Below are 18,970 nucleotides of genomic sequence, written 5' to 3'. Positions count from 1 at the left end.
TAAAGAGGGAGATATTTTTATAATCAGTTTGGTGATTTTTCGATTTATTTTTACTTTGAAACCAAAACTGATTATGTCAAATTTTTTAAAAATAAATTGAAGTAAAAGAAATATGTAATTTGACTAAATTTTTATTTAGTTTGATTTTTTATATTCAGTGAATACTTCTTAATACAAATATAAAGTGTGTGTGAATTTCTCATTCAAAATTTATCTTTTAAAGGTATCTTAGAAATTTGATTCAATTTTTTGAGATGAAAAATAAAAAATTTAAAAGATTGTTTTTTCTAAGGCTACGAAGAATAATTATATTTTAGTTAAATTAATTGAGAGGTGGCAATTTTTTAAATTGATTTAGTCTAGGGACAAAAATGATTAATGGGAAAGAAAGAGCTAATCAAGTTACTAATTAATAAAGAGCACAAAGAATTAAAAAAAACTACTGAAAAAGAGAGGAATATTGAACAAGGAGCTAAAATATTTTGGAGGGAAAAAGGGGAATTTGGGAAAAAATAAGGTGAGAGAGTGTGTGGTGTTAAAATGAGGCCCACAAATCCAAGTATCAAAAATTGAATGGAGCCTCACTCAACTATCGTTGGTTGGGCCTCAACCATATTAAAATTTTTCCATATTTGACCACTTCTTTATAAAGAACATTAATCCTTTATGCATATTTAGTCCAGCTGACCTATTTTGGGATCATGTACAAGATAACATTCATACTTATGATTGACAATGATGGTTACAACCCGGTATATTAATTAATTGAAGAAAATTAAGCTACAAAGAGGTGTAGGCTATAGAATTTTAAGTAGTGTTAAGAAGTGTAATTTTTTTAAAAAAGAGTATATTTACGAATTATAAATATAGTAAGAAGATTATCTATCTAAGTCATGCAATTTTTCCTTAATTTTTGTATACTTTTTTTTTTAGCATCTTTATTTATGCGAACTGGGCCATAGTAGGAAAACAGTTCGAATTGTGCCAGGATACGGGCTTAGAAGGCCCATTACTTGGTAATATAAAGTTCACACGTGCAGGATCAGTTCAAGTGTTTTCTTATCAGTGTTGCTCCCGGAAGTGGTAAGAAGACAGATCAAAAACCCTAGCTCCGATCAAACATTCTACAAATTAATATCCGATGGAACCCGACGAGGATTTAGGGCTAATAGCCGACGAGATCTACGCCAACGGCGATGAAAACACGCAGCGTCACCGGCCGATTATCAGCAGCGAGCAGCTGGATGTTGAGGCGTACGCTGCCTTATACAGTGGCCGGACAAAAATCATGAGGCTTCACTTTATAGCCGATCGATGTGGCAATGCTTCAATGCAGTTGGAGGCTTTGAGAATGGCCTATGATGAGATTAAGAAAGGGGAAAACACACAATTGTTCCGTGAGGTTGTGCAGAAAATCGATGGACGTTTGGGCACTAATTATGGGCCAGACCCTGCTTGGGCTGACTCTGTGGATCGCCGGGCTGATTTGAGGAAGGAGAAGCTTGAGAGTGAACTCAACGCTTATAGGGTATCTTTCTTTGAAGAAAACTTTTATTCTGTTTAAATCTCCGTTGCTTTCATCGACACCCTTCATTGTCTGCTTAATGTTTAGTAAATTAGCTTGTTATTCCCTTTGTTACAATTGTTTTCTGCACTTTTCTTGTATAAGAGTCGATTTGGATAACCCTGGAAGCTAAATATGATTAGATTAATTATTATTTTTTATATCAAAATCTCCATAATCAGAAACAACATGATATTATTATAAATTACTAAGTTGCTGTTCATATTTAGATAGTGAAAACATTCAGGTTATATTATCCATAATTAGGAAAGGGGTTGCTAGGGAACTAGGATGGTGGTGGCTAATGTGTGTGTTGAATTTTATTCAGTGTTCTTAATCAAGGTAAATTTATGGTTTTGTGTTCGTTCTTTTAGTTCTATCTTTCTCAATTATAGCACATACTTAGGGATGTATCCATTTGGTTAAGCTGAAGTAACAAACATGTTATTGATAAGATATGGAAGGGGTAAGCTTGCTGGGATAGTTTTTTCATCATGATACATTAGGCACTCAGGAGTTAGTAGCTTAGTAACAGTTCCTTGTTACTTTTAGTTACTACTTTGTGTCAATGAAAATTTTGACTCATAAAAAAATTAAACCAATTCCAATTCATTACCTAAATAGGAAAAAGAAATCAGTCATGGTTATAATTAATCTGAAATTGACACTAATAGGAACTGTTGTACCCTTATGAAACATTTTCAACTCCCAGTAGATACTGGTTAGTTACTTGCTTGACCACCCAGTTTTCCCCATCATTTTGTGCCTTCACTTATCTGGCAAGCGGTTTTTTTAATAGGATATATTTCTACTTTAGCTGAAAATTCCGAACTGCTTAGAGTGTATGCAAAATGACAAAAGAAGAGGAAAAAAGAGCGAAAAACAAGGGAGGGTTAATCAAACATCTATCCTTGGAATAAGAATATATATACGTTCATTGTATTCTGTGGTATAGACAATTGAGAAAAGACTTGTATTTGTAAGTTTATAGACATGTATCCTCGTTGTGTTATGGCCTGCATTTTACGAGAAACTTCCTCTCTGACCAGTTCTTTTACCTGATGTTGTTGTTAGATTTATTCGGTGCTGCACGGTTCGTTACATGTACCCTCATGATATATTTACTCTGCCTAAAGGGAAGATTAAGTGGGGATAGTCAAAGGTGCTAGCCAAGTGGGTTTCAGATTGGTCAATATGGTTAGACATTCTTGAGTGATATGGATTTTGGGGGAATTTAAAGTTCTTTTTGAAGAACTATCTTTCTACTTTTTACCATTTTCATGGAAATACAGATTACTCCACTCTTCTTACTCCAAAGTACATTTGTTTCAGATTTATTAGATCAGGCCAATTGCTTTTTTTGTTTGATAAGTCCAATTTTTTAATCAACAAACACATCGTTGGGAAAAAAAGGTAAAAGACATGCATGACTGGGTTTGACTCTTCTTGATGAATCCATCATCTTCCACTAAGGTTGATCAAATTTTCATACAAGATGGTATTTTCTCCTCGCCTTAATGCTAGCGGAACAAAAAAGATTTCTTATTGCCGTCTACACCGGTCTCACACTTTATGGAACAGTCTAGTGTTCCATTCATTTGTTCTTGCCATTATGCCCCCTTTGACTCATAAATATGTCGGAAGTTGACCTGTTTTTTGATGAAGTAAAATCAGAACTTTAATTAAGGCATCAATAAGATGCATAGTTACAAAAGGAACCAAGAAGTTGACGTATTATTGACCAGGCATACTGTTATGATATTGCCGTATTAACTATTACCTGTGTATGAACTTAACACATAAGAAATTCTTTTGATTAGGCTTACACTTCATCTGTTAAGCTTGAATTACTACCTTTTTCTTCATCTTGGCGCCATTGCACCCTTCCATTAGATTTCCTTTTTAGCTATTTCATTGCCATTATTATGTTACTTTTTATTTCTGGTTGTTTGACTTATTAATCTAATTTTATTGCTTAAGTGGAGCTCATTTGACTTTTCTGTGTAGACAAATCTGATCAAAGAGAGCATTAGGATGGGATACAATGATTTTGGAGATTTCTACTATGCACATGGACAGCTTGGAGAGGCATTTAAGAATTATGTTCGTACACGTGATTATTGTACGACTGCGAAACACATAATCCATATGTGTTTGAATGCGATTCTGGTCAGCATTGAGATGGGCCAGTTCACACATGTTACAAGCTATGTTAGTAAGGCGGAGCAGAGTCAAGATGCTCTAGATGCTATTACAGTTGCAAAACTTCGTTGTGCTGCGGGGTTGGCTCATTTGGAGGCAAAGAAATATAAGCTTGCTGCTCGGAAGGTTTGTGCCACATTTCTGACTAATGAGGCCTATTAAGTTGTGGTTCAGTCTTGAATTGATAATAAGTGCTTTATGGTCCTTAATCTAGGTTCACAGAAACAAACTTTATCTAGTTTAATGATCTTAGTTTAGTGAAGGTTGAAATGATTTTAGAAACAACTATCCAGATTACAGTTGGTCTTTAAAGACTAAAAAATACTTTACATACATAAATCACTTACAACAACAACAACATGCTCAGTATAGTCCACAACTGGGTTTTTTCTTCTTTGTTTTGGGGTGGGGTGGGGGGGTGTACGTAGACCTTATCCTTTGTAGGATAGAGAGGTTGTTTTCAATAAACCCATCGGTCAAGAAAATCATTTTTCTGAACAAGTTTGAAAGAAATGCAAGAGTAAAAAGTTGTGATGTAAATATTGAAGAAAGAGAAGTATTGACGGTAGAAATAGAATTAAAACAAAAAACAATAGTAATAATAATATGGGTGAGAGAACAACTAGATGCTCCAGACGAGAACCTTGCTCTTCTACTGGGATGAGAGTAAATGCTTGACTACCTACCTACTAACGGTTTACCCTGATTCTCGATTTTCATGCTCTCTTATACTGAAAACTCGAAAATATACTGATCAAGGCGAATTGTTCTTCTACAATGTGGTGCCTAAGATTTTTGCAAGATTGCTGGACAGCTTTGTTGCTATTCTTTAGAATTGTCATAACTAATTGTCTTCTGCTGTTATATAAAGGACTTATCCTGGTTGTTTTACTTACCTATCTCATCAACAAAATATCTTGTGTTAAAGTATGGTAGTTTTTGATTGTACATCCCAAAGTATCATTAGAACTTGTATTCTTAGCAATATTATTATATTTGTGGCCATAAGAGCATGCATGAGTTAAACAAAAGACTCGCAGTTGCATCAGGCCATTAATTGGCGAATACACAATGCTGTGAGAGAAGGGATGCATGGGATATGAAGCAACTATGGGTCAGCTGGGAGTACCAATGAAACAAGAAAGAAATGAATTGGTAGAAACCATGAGGAAATCCCAACTAAATGAAGGTGGTAGGAGTTATCAGGATAATTTGGGAAATATAGAGGCAGCAGAGGGAATGAAATCCAGAAAGAAAGCAGTAGAATTGGGAAGGGGTACCTGTTTTCTGCTTGGATTTTAATAATGTTTTTGCTTCCTTGATTCTCTTGCACTACATTTAGGGTACTGCAAGGAAATTCAAAAACGTCTTACAGATACTCAATATCTGCCCAAGTTAATTTGCATATTATCTTTGCTGCCTTTTGTTACTGGAATGGATTGAAGTGGCAAGCTGCTCTTGAAACAAGCAGCTGGAGAAATTTTAATTCAAAAAACAAGAAAAGGAACAACTGAACTAATGTTTTGCAAGGCAAAATGATAGTACGACCTTAGGCCCATCAAATGCATATCCAAATTGATGCTGTTCTTGGTAGGACGGATATAATGTGCATACTTTTTCCTTAACTAATTTCGTCTATTTGTAAATGTTAATTGATGTACTTAAGCACAATTGCCTTCTATTTTGTCATTCGCTACTATCAGTTTATAGCAGATTACCATGTGTTTTGCTATTCTTTTCTTCTTACTTGATTAAATTGCACCACAGAAGGAATTATGAATCTTTTGTTTTATTTACATGACATTTCACTGGGTTGTTGCAGTTCCTGGAAGTTGGTCCAGAATTAGGTAACAACTACACTGAGGTTATTGCACCCCAAGATGTTGCTACTTATGGTGGACTCTGTGCACTTGCAAGTTTTGACCGAGCAGAACTGAAGGCAATAATACAATATTCTTGTTCCTCTTAAATGCTTTTATTGTCGCAGTTGCATAATAATTACGATGTCACTTGCTGATTCAGATGATTTTGTTTGACAGAGCAAAGTTATTGACAATATAAACTTCAGAAATTTCTTAGAGCTGGTACCCGAGATAAGGGAGCTCATTCATGATTTCTATACAAGGTAAAATTTGAATTCTGTTATGATACTTTGAATTAGATCTACTATGCAGGAAGGTCTCAGTGGACTAAACATTGGTAGATGCTATCGATCTGATGTGTGTGTTAGGAATTCCCTTTCATGTATTATATTGTCTGATGAGTTCCATATGTGACATTTTATTTGAGCAATTTGATGGTCCTGTTTTATCTTTTATCAAGTTCAACCCCCTGATAGATAGAATGGTTGTCGATAATTAGTATCGCTACTAGTTTGGGGTCGAGGCATAGTAGTTATTGTGTAAATGAGGATGTGGCAGCTATACTTGCTGTTCCATTTATATATTCCTCTTGGATTAGTAGAGAAAGGAAGGATGGAACTAGGAGAAAAGAAGAGACGTAGAGGACTTATCCTGCCCATCTGTACATTGCGTGTGTATATAATTTGACAAGTTCCTCTTTTCCTACAAACTATTATTTCTTTAATCCAACTAAAATGTTTGTATGAATTCGAAATCGAATGAACTCTTGATGTCTGTAGTTGTCTTGGAATTGATTTTCTCACACTTCTCTTTCCTCTCGGTCTTTATCTATGATGCAGTCACTATGCTTCTTGTCTGGAGTATCTAGGGAACCTTAAAGCAAATCTATTGCTTGACATCCATTTGCATGACCATGTTGAGACACTGTATGATCAAATCCGTAGCAAAGCTTTGATACAGTATACCCACCCATTTGTCTCGGTTGATTTGAATATGATGGCTAATGCTTTCAAGACGAGTGTTGCCGGGTTGGAAAAGGAACTTGAAGCTTTGATCACTGACAACCAAATTCAGGTGAAGGACTAGTAACATGCACCTCTGTATCCATCTGCTGTGTTTGGTCAATTTCAATGTATATAAATCATGATTGTTACTGTCCTGCAGGCTCGAATTGACTCACACAACAAAATTTTGTATGCACGACATGCTGATCAGAGAAATGCAACATTCCAGAAGGTGCTGCAGACAGGCAAGGAATTCGATCGGGATGTGAGATCAATGCTTTTGAGAGCAAACCTTCTTAAGCATGACTACATCGCTAGAACATCAAGGAAACATTGAAACGACTGAGGAGGATGGTAGCAGGCAGTTTTGTTTTCCTTGATTGCGAGGTTAGGTATGCTGCATGAAGTTGACCAGACCATTGTCTACAGAACTTGGTTGAGTCTTGGAAAGCCATATCTTTTGGGGGCTCGAGAATTTTTTCTGGATAATAGAGGGGACTGCTGTTCATATTTATAGAATTACCAGTTGCTGAAAAAGTAAATATTTTTGCCTGATCTACTTGCTGCAACCTTTCTCGGTGATGTGTCATCAACGAATGCTAATCCATTTACTCGTTACCCATTTAGTACCTTGTTTTTTTGTTCATTTTATAATTTAAGATGAAAGATTCAATCTAGCCTATATTGTTGATGCTTATATGTGCTGACGTATTCATCAATGGTCATTAGTCTTCGAGTTTAATCTATTTGTATTGGTTGGTTTGGTTGATGACTCTGTTTTTCTTCACTAGTACCGTCTGCTTTATACTCCCTAGTTATCATCGTATTTTTAGTCTTTTTAAAAAAAATAAAGTGATATATATCCCTGTTGGGCTCGTCCAGTAATTTTTCCTAATATTAAACCAATACAAAGGCTAAAGGATAGAAGAAAGTGTAAATAACCACCGACATTTCTGTTTTTTATTTTTTTGGTATATATAAACCAGGCTTTCTTTGTACAACAAATTAATGATAGTTTACTTGTTGAGCTATTAATCGAGATATACTGTTATTAATATCACTAATTACGGTTGAGTGATAAAACTTTGTATAAGGAACACATGCTATGCATTCAAATTCTAGATTGAACTGAGATAAATATTTATATCTTCATAATCTACATTGATTCTTTATAAAATACTTGAAACTGTAAAAAAAAAAGTCCATATCCTTTGAAACTAACTTTAACTTTTGAAATCTACATTGTTCCGGGTTTGAACTGGCTTATAGGTAACTTTTGAAATCTACATGGCTTATAGGTACACGCTCACATATGAATGAATGTAATGTTTAAATTAGAATACACTAACCCTAAAGCACTAATTTCACATCTACCTTAATTAAGCTTTTAGACTTGACATCAAAGAGTTTAATGAGTCCATCTTTAATAAGTTCAAAATTTATCGAATATCTTCATAACATTTTACTTATAACATTAAACTGTTTCTAACCATTCAATAAAAATAATAAAATTTATGCTAAAAAAACTATATCTATAAGAGAGACAAACGTCAAATGTAATATACCTAAAAAAGAAATTATGTTTGCATAGATCTCCATACTTCCTCTTTTAAATCCTTTTTTAAGTTTTAAATCACCAAAATGCTGAATGTAACAAATACTGTACTAAAAAATAAAGAAAATAAAATATCGTCTCTCTATGCAAGCTTCTTTAAGCCACACTCACTTGAAAAAGCAAGTACAAATCTACTTCATACATATGCTTCAGATCTTCAAATCCTTATCTTCCACACTCAAATTTCTGTAAATATACATATCTATATGTGTGATTGGATCTTGAAGTTGTATTGTTAACTGCTACTGCTCAAAATACTGAAAATGGGTCACTTAAATCTACCATCGTCGAAGCGAAATGTTCGACAATGGCGACTTCTTGATTTGGTTTCAGCAGCTTTCTTTGCAGCAGTACTGATTTTCTTCCTTCTTCTCTGTACTCCTTTGGGTGATTCTTTGGCTGCTTCAGGCCGCCAGACTCTTCTCCGTTCTGCCTCTGGGGATCCGCGACAGCGGAGTCGCCTAATTGCTCAGGTAAAAATTATTTAATACTTCAGTTCTATTCGATCTGTTTTTTTGATGACATGGTGATTTTGGAAAAGGTGGAATCAGGGAGACACAACACAGCCATTGATGCATGCTCAGCTGACTATGTGGATTATATGCCTTGTGAAGATCCGAGAATCAATAGCCAATTGAGTAGAGAGATGAATTTTTACAGGGAAAGACATTGTCCATTGCCTAAGGATACGCCTCTTTGTTTGATTCCACCGACACAAGGTTACCGCGTTCCTGTTCAATGGCCTGAGAGTTTGCACAAGGTAATGCATTTCAAAAAACTGTTCTGATCTCATAGGTTTACTTTTGGTGCTGAAAAGGGCGAATCTTTGGTTAGTTGTTATTGATCTGAAGCTAATAACCTGCAGCCCAGAAGTTTGTGCTGAAATGTGTCGAAGAAACACTTGTATTTACTTACTTTAGGTTTCAAGATGCAGCCTTCCTACTGAGTCTAATTATTTTCTTTGGCATAGCATGTGGAAATACTTTGTTTGATGGATGGCTGTGAGAATGGAACTCGTGATTTTTGCATGTTCTGAGACCATGTTGAAATGTGTGAACACCCTTACTTAAAAGTCTTAAGCTGTTAGGGGTGATAGTTTTGCTTATGTTAACAGTTTGAGTGATTTTTGAATTCATAAGTACCCTCAGTTTGGTTGCTTTTAGTGTAGGTGAGCTGGAGTTAGCTACCTCGAACAATGTTTAAGTTGCTTCTAGATGTATTCCCATCTGCAGCTTATGTATGATCCAGCTTAATACTTGTATTCACACTTGTTGTTTCATTAGATGGATCCCACAATAGTTTTCTTTTAGTCTTCCTTTTTTCCTTTTAGAAGAATGTGGATAGTGGCTTTCCCCTTTTCTTGGGCCTCTTTTGGTGGCAGTTCTTAGTAACTCAGCCTCTCAATATGCACTCAAGGATGTGTCTTAGTGGCCAATGAAGTGGGTTGAGAAACATGAGGTTTCAAGTTTAAATCCCAATTGAGACGAAAACACTAGGTGATATCTTCCTATCTGTCCTAGTCTTGGTGGATAGAGTTACTTAGTACTTGTTGCTGGTGGGAGGTGATAGGTATGTTGTGGAATTAGTCGAGGTGCGCGCAAGCAGGGGTGAACACCATGGTTATCAAAAAAAGAAACTCAGCCTCTCAATATGTTAAATAATACAGTTCTTATTTTCTTTTAGATTCAGCATCTCAATATGTTAAATATACAGTTCTTATTTTCTTTTAGATTCTGCTTAAATTGTTGGATTGCATATGTGATTGTGAGCCTCTCGGCTGCGTTAAATGGAACCCATTCTGTTGAGGGCTGCATTTCTCACTTCTTTTTTCTTCTGGAAGTTTGATGTTCCAGTGCAAGGTCACACTAATCCTTCCCTTTCTTCCCAGATTTGGCATGAGAATATGCCATATAATAAAATAGCTGACAGGAAAGGACACCAAGGATGGATGAAAAAGGAAGGGCCATATTTTATCTTTCCTGGTGGTGGAACTATGTTTCCTGATGGAGCTGAGCAGTATATTGAGAAACTTAAACAGTATATTCCGATAGCTGGTGGAGTTTTGAGGACCGCCCTTGATATGGGATGTGGGGTGCGTTGTTTTTGCTCATTTCCTTTGAATCTATAGTAATGTTCTTCGAAATCTGCAACTGTAATATTTTGTTCCTGCTGCAGGTGGCTAGTTTTGGTGGCTATCTACTTTCTGAAGAGATTTTAACTCTCTCTTTTGCTCCAAGAGATTCACATAAATCACAAATACAGTTTGCCTTGGAACGAGGAATACCTGCATTTGTTGCCATGCTTGGGACACGGAGGCTTCCTTTTCCTGCCTTCTCGTTTGATTTGGTTCATTGTTCACGGTGTTTGATTCCTTTTACTGCATATAGTGAGTTCTCTGAGTTCCATGGTCATTGTCAAGGTGCTTTATTATCTTGTCTGAAAACCCTGACAGAAGAGTTTGCCATGCAGATGCGACATACTTCATTGAAGTTGACCGGTTACTCCGCCCTGGAGGCCACCTTGTCATTTCTGGTCCTCCCGTGCAGTGGCCCAAGCAAGATAAGGAATGGGCGGATCTCCAAACAGTGGCCAGATCATTGTGCTATGAGCTAATTGTTGTAGATGGAAACACTGCCATCTGGAAAAAGCCTCAAGGGGATTCATGTGTTCCTATTCAAAATGAATTTGGGCTTGAGCTGTGTGATGAATCAGTTGATCCAAGTGCTGCATGGTGATTCTTATTCATGATTTCTCTAATTGTTTTTTTTTTATTTCTCTCCTTTCATAGTCTTCAGTTACATCTTTCTGTGATCTCCAACAATTTTTTGGTGCATTCGCCTTGATAAGCATATTCTTGTTGGAAGCTTTATAAATAACTATCTCTATTTTTCTGTCTTAAATGAATTGCAGGTACTTCAAGTTGAAAAAATGCGTGACTAGGACTTCATCTTCCAAAGGAGAATTTGCCATTGGGAAAATTCCAAAATGGCCAGCGAGGCTGACGAAAGCTCCTTCTAGGGCAATTGTAACTAAAAATGGAGTGGATGTGTTTGAAGCTGACTCAAGAAGATGGGCACGGAGAGTTGCATATTATAAGAGTTCATTGAACTTGAAACTAGGAACTTCATCAGTTCGTAATGTCATGGACATGAATGCATTTTTTGGAGGATTTGCTGCAGCATTATCATCAGATCCAATCTGGGTGATGAATGTTGTTCCAGCACAGAAGCCTTTAACACTTGATGTCATTTATGACAGAGGCCTTATTGGAGTTTACCACGACTGGTGGGTCAAGAATTTTTCTATCACATATTTGATAGTCATTCTTAGAAGTATATGGTTGACTGGATTCTGGATCATTATCCCTTTTCGTAAGAAAAAAAATCTAAATCCTTTCTGCTAGACAGCGAGTTTTATGATACAAATTCTCTTTCTTTATTCTTTATGTCTGGAAAGTTCTTTCCTTACTCAAAGACTCATCCCCTAGTGGTTTATTTATCCTAAAACTTACAGAGCCATGGAAAAATGAAACCTCCACATGATAAGTGCTGACATTAGCTTCTTGCCTCGTGTTGTTCTTTCCCCAAAGCAAATGGATAGATTGATTATTCACTTCAACTAATGAACTCCATTTACCACTCGTGTCACAGGTGTGAGCCTTTCTCAACATATCCTCGGACTTATGATCTGATTCATGTGGGAGCCATAGAATCTCTCATAAAGGATCCCGTTTCTGGCAAGATCAGGTATGTCTAAATCTTCTGGATTCTTCTATACTCTTTATTTTTTTTATTATCTGTAATTAGATATTTCCAATTGAACATGAAAGTTCTCACCTATTTCTAGAGAAGGCAGCTTATCTATTAATACAATGTAAAACTATATTGCATATTAATAGTTGATGAGAGAAATATATCTTGTATGATATTTCAGTCATTTGAGCATTTAAGAGATACAAAAACTATATTAATCCAAGTAGTTATTTCAACATGTTTTTCACAAACACTAATATAGCTGAACTATTAATCTGATTTCATTGCAAATGATTTGTATCAGTATTTTTGGGTTATATGTGAAATTAATCTTATCTAGAAAATTTAAATATGTACAATACCTTGGTGATAGTAATTCAGATCTAAAATAAGATCATCATATGGTTAGAATACAATCACTTTGTCTTGAACAAGAGGTCGTGTACAATCTCTTGGAATCAATGAGACTATGAGAAGAAGTTGTCTCACAAGGCATATTCAGATCTGGCCCAAAATAAAACATAACAGAAGTAGAAAATTTATATAGGCGAAGGTGATACCAATTAGTTGGGATTAAGTTTTAGTCATGTTATTAAGTCTACTTTAGGTCCATTATTTTTAGGAGTCTTTTAGTCATGTCAGAAATTGATGTATTAGTAGAAAATACATAGAATTTCTAGTTTTATTTTATTTTGTATAATATTGGACTAAGATGAGCTTAAATGGAGTAATATGTCTGTGAGAATGCATATAGCTGATCTCAACTTACTTGGGATTGAAATCTAGTTGTTTTATGAGTAGAATACCATAATGTTTATTTTTTTATTTTGATGATGGTTGTGTCATGGCTATCTCATGTGCATCTTGACAAATTCAGGGGGTACCTATTACTTTTCTCCTACATAGTTACCATTTAACTGTCTAACAAGGCTTAGACATTCGAGAAGAAGTATTTTTTTTACCTCTGTTGAGATTGAAACGACCCCATTCCCTTGGAAGTATACCATTATACTATATGAGCAGGATGCAGAAACACACATACACATCCATATAAATGTATATCTTTAAGTTGTTAATAAACTTAATAATTTTTTCTAAGAATCATTGACAAATATGGTCCTGACTTGGTTCCAAAAAATATTTGATGCACTAGTTGTTCTTTTTCTTTTGGTCTATAGAGGGTCTCATGCCCAAAATCTATTTTTAAGCTTTGTACTTAGATTTTGTGGCCTATATAAAAACCTTGAAGCCTTGTGTAAAATCATTTTGGAATACCAATCAAAAAAACGTAAAATCATTTTGGAATTGAGTAAAATTTTATACAAAGCTATGTGCTTTAATTTACTTTTTTCGAGAGAGCTTGTTTCCTCTCATGAAGTAAGTGGGTGATACATGAGAATCGCCAACCAAGATATCCTTTTCCGGCTATCATATAATAATGGGGTTCCTAACCTCGCCAACATGGGCACACCCTCAACGTTTAGGCATCAATACATGGGAATAGCCAACTTTGAGAACTAGAGAACTTTGAGAAAGACGATGTAGTCGATGTCTTGATCTCCTTGTGAAATTTCCAAGATGTTATGGAATTTTCAAGATGCCTCCAGAGAAAATATGTAGCCCCTTTATTTTATACATGCATGGATTAGGGTTTTAGGGTAGCCTCCAATTAATCTGGTTTTACTAACCCAAAATGTCCATGGCAGCCTCTTTAAGGCTATCATGTCATAGTGGTTTCCTGAACTCGTCAACATTTCCCCCACCCCCAATGTTTAGACATCAATATTTTAATTATAGAACATCAGTAAATCTTGAGGACTTGAATACCAAGATGGTCTGATTATACTTTCTGTTACAACTTCTGGGTTGAGATTTTGGAAACATATTGCTGCATTGGTTCATTTGCATGTAGACATTGAATGAAGCATGATAGTTATTTGTGCACACATTGAATTTCATCTTCTAGCGTTATTGGATCAGTATTTGACATAAAGTTCTGCAACCATTCATCTTGTATCTGGTTACAGTGAGGAATAATGCTTTTACTGTTTGCACTTACTGAGATTTTGGGATATAACCATCATTTGAATTCACCTTACAAAGTATAGCTAACTATCCACCATGTCTGACACCAACCAGTGGATGTTGTGTTGTAACTTCCCTTGTAAACCTATCCGCCAAAAACTTGTGGTTTCTTTGAACAAATTTCAAGTCAAGAGCAGAGCACTTTTTCTAGTGGAATATAAACTCTATTTTCTTTTTCTAGAGATGAATTTCTTCTCTGATGGTATTTTTTTAATTTTCAAACAACCTTAATAAAGTTAGGTGAACAGTATAATCAAGTACACTCATGATCTGAATTTTGATAGCAGTATATTTGTTCGTTGATTAATTTATCAAGGTTAAACATTAATGCATCTTTTTTCTCCTCCCTAGACATAACTGTTGTATAATGCTCCTAGCCTCTAAGAAATAATTGATCTGCATGGAGATGATGCAGTAAACTTAGGACCAGTTTGGCCATAGATTTCCCAAGTAATATTTGGGGAAAAATTTGGCAAATAGTGTTTGTCCATACAATTTGTCATTATTTGGCAAATATTCCAAATTCCCAAATACTAGTTTTTTCTAGTATTTGGGCCAAATCTCATTATTTGGGATCTTTTAAATATTGAAATTTTACACCAAATTTTTATCTTTTACAAAAACACCCTCTATAGTAGTTGTTTGCGTTGTATTACATAATTTTTTACGTGAACACCAAAGTAGTGATGAAATATTCAGTGAATATGAAAGTAATGATATGGTTGTTGATGAAAATGATAAATAATCAGGTGACAAAATCATGTGTTTTGTCTACTTCACGATGTATAGAATGATGCTTGTTGCACTCACTCCAAACTACCACATTGCTCCAGTGTCATGGACACTACTTGTTATTTGTTGCAAAGAAGATCCAATTAACTTGTAATACAAACTTAATGGTTAGTTTTGATAGTTTTTAAAACTTATAGGTATAAATCATATTTTTCTAAAAAAGTGAAATATGTTTTCCAAATACCATGGCCAAACACATGGTGAAATTTCACTCAAATTTTCACCCAAATAATATTTGCCAATAATATTTGAAAATCTATGGCCAAACACTAGCTTAATACCTTGTTAGTTTTTGAAAAGGTTAAATAGAAATGTATTCTTATTCCTAAGGGTCATTCAGCATGTAAGGAGTTAGTAATAAGAGAAGGGGTTTGAAATCTAAAAATTGTAATTGGCCATGCTTTTCTCTGCCAGTTAAATTGATCTTAGACTTGTTTATAGGGAATAATTCTTTCCCAGCCCTCTTAGTCATGAGATAGACAAAGAACTGGAATTATACCAGAAAAAGAGATGTAAGGCTGTGCTGGGTTTCATTGACGGGATTGTATGATACACCAAATTTAGTGGAAGTGTTGAACCAAGCCCCTTAGGTGCAAAGTGATTGAGCCATTTCTTCATTCTTCCAGGTGCAGCCTTGTGGATTTGATGGTGGAAATTGATAGAATTCTTCGGCCTGAAGGAACTGTTATAATTCGGGACTCTCCTGAAGTGATAGACAAAGTAGAGCGTATTGCTCCTGCTGTAAGATGGACGGCAAGTATTCATGAGAAAGAACCTGAATCACATGGAAGGGAGAAAATCTTGGTAGCCACGAAGAATTTTTGGAAGCTACCTTCTGCATCCTACTGATTGATCCTTTTGTTTTTGTAATGTAGGTATATCCTTTTTATCTCATTATTAAGTCCCAATAACATGTTTCAAATGATGCATCTATTCTACTTCTTTCTTGTCTCTTCAATTAGCTTATGTAGAATTAAATGGAAGTGTACAAGGATGAAGGAAAACTGTAAATTCTTTTTTATAGTATCACTGTTACAAACTCTCCGAACTTCTTTGGTATTAGAAAAAGACCAGCCAGGTGGCTTCTTGTTTACCAGACTCAAGTTGGCAAAAGTTGCATGGTATGAAGTGGCAATAACTAGTTGCTGCATCATATTTATAATATATTTTTAGGGCAATGACATTGGCTTCTCATTTCTTGCTTGACTATGTTCAATCCTTCCATTTCCTTATTTCTTTTACATCATATGTGGACACCTCTGTGTGCATAGGAACTTTGGTTTACTTGCATATGTATTTTATCTCCAAAAACTTGAATGTTTTTAAATAGTCGTTTTAGAAGAGTAAACTGCATTGTTTGTGTCTATTCCTCATCCTGTTAAATCTCAACATCCATACACAATGCAGGGAGCTGAAAAATTCCAGTAAATCATATATTTAGCAATTTTCACCAAATTCCAAACTTTCAAACATCTCTGGTTCACATCTGTGCCTGGCAAGCTTGTGCGCACCTTGATTATTCATTTGGTACCAATTACCTTCCACTAGCACAAGTACCAAGTAATTTACCCAACGTTTTTTTTGTCTCTATAGAGATATGAACCTTTGTATTTTCATGGCTTTAACTAATTTCATTGACCGTTATGCCACACACTTGGGTGCTGTTTTCGGCTTCCTTTTCACACAGAACATCTGCTGCACATAATGAGGCCCCTTTTCTGCAAGTTCAACTGAGTTCAGTCAAACAAAATCACCCACCTTATAGGGGCTTTTCTCATCCTGTTGTTCTTCACATGAATGAATAGCCTTTATTAGGCTCTTCCCTGATCTAAGTTTATTGTCTGTGTGCATTCCTCATTATTGGCAGTTATTGTCAACAAACTTAGGAGCCAACATGTCATGTTTGCTGCTTTTACTGTAACCGGCTGAATGAAAGCTGATTAACATAGTAATTTCACCCACTTAGTATAGATATCGAGTAACTTTGTTTTTCATGTTAAAGAAAATTCTTGGGTGTCAGAAAGGTGATGATTGTTGATACAGTTGCATGTGATTCAACAAAGTTGTTCTGCCTGGCACAGAGTAAAAAGAGTGGTCCCAAAAGTATAAAATTAATCACGGGTTACACTCATGCATTTTGTTTGCTTCATAAAGCTGCTGCACTGTCCATTGGCTCCTCATTTCATCTGGTGTCTTTCATTTATAATGGGGTTTTTTTTTTTGGCTCTCCTATCTTTTTACTTGTTTTATTTTAGGGAATATTTGCTTAATCGTGACGTTTCAAGCACATGAAAGAAACTAAAAATATATATAAATGAATACTTAATTAAGTAGAATCTAACTTTTTATTTTTCATAAAATAGTGATCAAGGTGTTTAAATCCTACTCCCTTTGTCCACTTTTAATTGTCATGTTGTGTTTTTCGAGAGTCAATTTGACTAATTTTCAAAGTTAAATTATATTACATTAATTCAATATTTTAAACAAAAAAATTAAATATTCAAAAACTATATGAAAAGTACTATAAATTCCAATTTTCTGCATATCGATATGATGAAAAAATACATCGTAAAATGTTAGTCAAAATTATTTTTGTTCGACTCTAAAAAGGAAACTATGATAATTAAAAGTGGACGGAGATAGTAATAGAGACAACATTTTAATTCATTTCTTGTCATTTGCTAAAGTCCCGAGGGACAAGGTAACTCGATGCCTATGTAGGTAGAAGATTGCAGATACATCGTTGAAATGTACGTAAATAGGTTGACCTGAATACTATCATTATATATATATATATATATATGAGAGAAAGAAAGAACTATATGATTACATTATATACTAACATAGTCTAAATTCTGAATAATCTATATCTGCCAAACCTTTGGATAGTACCAAACAAACATAAGGGAACGCAATAACAACAGCAATTTAGTTTCTATCGATAGGATCTAGAAAAAATAGAATATATGTAAATTTTACCTTACGAGAATATATGATGGCCCAAATTTATAATAGCCCAAGGAAAAAAGAAGACTAACACAAGACTTGCAAAATCCAACCAACCAAAAAAAAAAAAAAAAGGAGGCCGGAACACCTTAGCAACAAAAAAAAAATCAAAAATATTGACAAATTCTTGTGGAATCTAAATATGAGATTTAAAAAAAATCAATTGTTGATGCTCAAATAGTCAAAATTTCTTCTCTACTGACTTTGAACATCATAATAGCAGATATAGTCATGATTCAAATAGGTCAGATGACTCACATCCATTTACTTTTCCTTTTGTACTATTTCAAATGAGTTTGGTTTGTATAATAGAAAATTGAAATATCCCAGTATTCAAAAAATGACTTTTCATGATTAATGAATTTCAATATTGTTTTGTCAAATAAAAATTCGACACACACTAGTACACCAAATGTAAATTCACTTATAAGACGACCGGTGATAATAAGCCGCGATATGACTTAATTGTATAAAAAATCATACGTATATATAATATTGTCTATATCAAGAAGTTCATCCAATATATAACTATATATATATATATCTTTAATCAACGAATTGTTGCTTTCAAAGTAGAAGAAGTAAAATGACAAGTTTGACAATAATAATATATACATAGTCAAAACTTGTGTTTCACTAAGAGTGGCAATTTGAAGTGTTCTACATAAGTCTTATGTTCACAATGAAGAAAAACATAAACAAATTTGTAGGGCCTTATAATTGTAACGTGTAAAATAAATCACCACACAATATTATACTATTCAAAAACTAGGTGTTTACATCATTGAAACAGTACTTTTTATTGACTTCACTGGGTGAGAATGCGTTTCTAGTTCCACTTTTTAGCTTTCAATTTAATGTACTATATAATTAGTTCACATAAAAAAGTTTGTCTATATTCCAAAGAGCAAGTAATTAAGAGATATGATAAAGTATATAACAAGAGAGTTGTCAAAAGTTATTAAATCACTACTAAAAGTACATATTTTATACAACTATATATGATGTGAAGTCGATCGATACAAAATTTAAGTGCATGTTAGGTTTCTTAATGAGCCTAGAGCACTTAATAGATGTGGTCTGATCAT

At 34.6% G+C, this 18,970-nt stretch overlaps 2 protein-coding genes across 2 annotated transcripts; both read left to right on the top strand.

Moving 5' to 3' along the window:
• Positions 1-1,044: 1,044 nt before the first annotated feature.
• Positions 1,045-7,374, top strand: LOC102588514 (COP9 signalosome complex subunit 1). Its single transcript, XM_006339397.2, has 6 exons — positions 1,045-1,528; positions 3,572-3,892; positions 5,589-5,705; positions 5,806-5,891; positions 6,468-6,702; positions 6,793-7,374. The coding sequence occupies exons 1-6, from the start codon at positions 1,142-1,144 to the stop codon at positions 6,967-6,969; spliced, it is 1,323 nt and encodes a 440-aa protein (XP_006339459.1). The 5' UTR covers positions 1,045-1,141; the 3' UTR covers positions 6,970-7,374.
• An 888-nt stretch (positions 7,375-8,262) lies between these two features.
• Positions 8,263-15,979, top strand: LOC102588181 (probable methyltransferase PMT13). The gene is made up of 8 exons (XM_006339396.2): positions 8,263-8,720; positions 8,789-9,007; positions 10,136-10,339; positions 10,423-10,633; positions 10,717-10,978; positions 11,158-11,532; positions 11,898-11,993; positions 15,503-15,979. Exons 1-8 carry the CDS (start codon positions 8,511-8,513, stop codon positions 15,723-15,725), a joined length of 1,800 nt encoding a protein of 599 aa, XP_006339458.1. The 5' UTR covers positions 8,263-8,510; the 3' UTR covers positions 15,726-15,979.
• Positions 15,980-18,970: the final 2,991 nt, after the last annotated feature.

Source organism: Solanum tuberosum, unplaced genomic scaffold (genome assembly GCF_000226075.1).
Source record: "Solanum tuberosum cultivar DM 1-3 516 R44 unplaced genomic scaffold, SolTub_3.0 scf00010, whole genome shotgun sequence".
Classification (NCBI taxonomy): Eukaryota; Viridiplantae; Streptophyta; class Magnoliopsida; order Solanales; family Solanaceae; genus Solanum; species Solanum tuberosum.
The sequence above is the reverse complement of the archived record's forward strand: the minus strand, read 5'-3'. Positions and strand labels throughout refer to the sequence as shown.

Bases quoted from the DNA above. Each gene is read 5' to 3' on its own strand.
- LOC102588181 (XM_006339396.2), top strand. From the start codon at position 8,511: ATGGGTCACTTAAATCTACCATCGTCGAAGCGAAATGTTCGACAATGG. The intron at 10,340-10,422 runs GTGCGTTGTTTT...TTCCTGCTGCAG, and splicing joins CCCTTGATATGGGATGTGGG to GTGGCTAGTTTTGGTGGCTA. The intron at 11,994-15,502 runs GTATGTCTAAAT...TCATTCTTCCAG, and splicing joins CCCGTTTCTGGCAAGATCAG to GTGCAGCCTTGTGGATTTGA.
- LOC102588514 (XM_006339397.2), top strand. From the start codon at position 1,142: ATGGAACCCGACGAGGATTTAGGGCTAATAGCCGACGAGATCTACGCC. The intron at 1,529-3,571 runs GTATCTTTCTTT...TTTTCTGTGTAG, and splicing joins GTGAACTCAACGCTTATAGG to ACAAATCTGATCAAAGAGAG. The intron at 5,706-5,805 runs GCAATAATACAA...TTTGTTTGACAG, and splicing joins TTGACCGAGCAGAACTGAAG to AGCAAAGTTATTGACAATAT.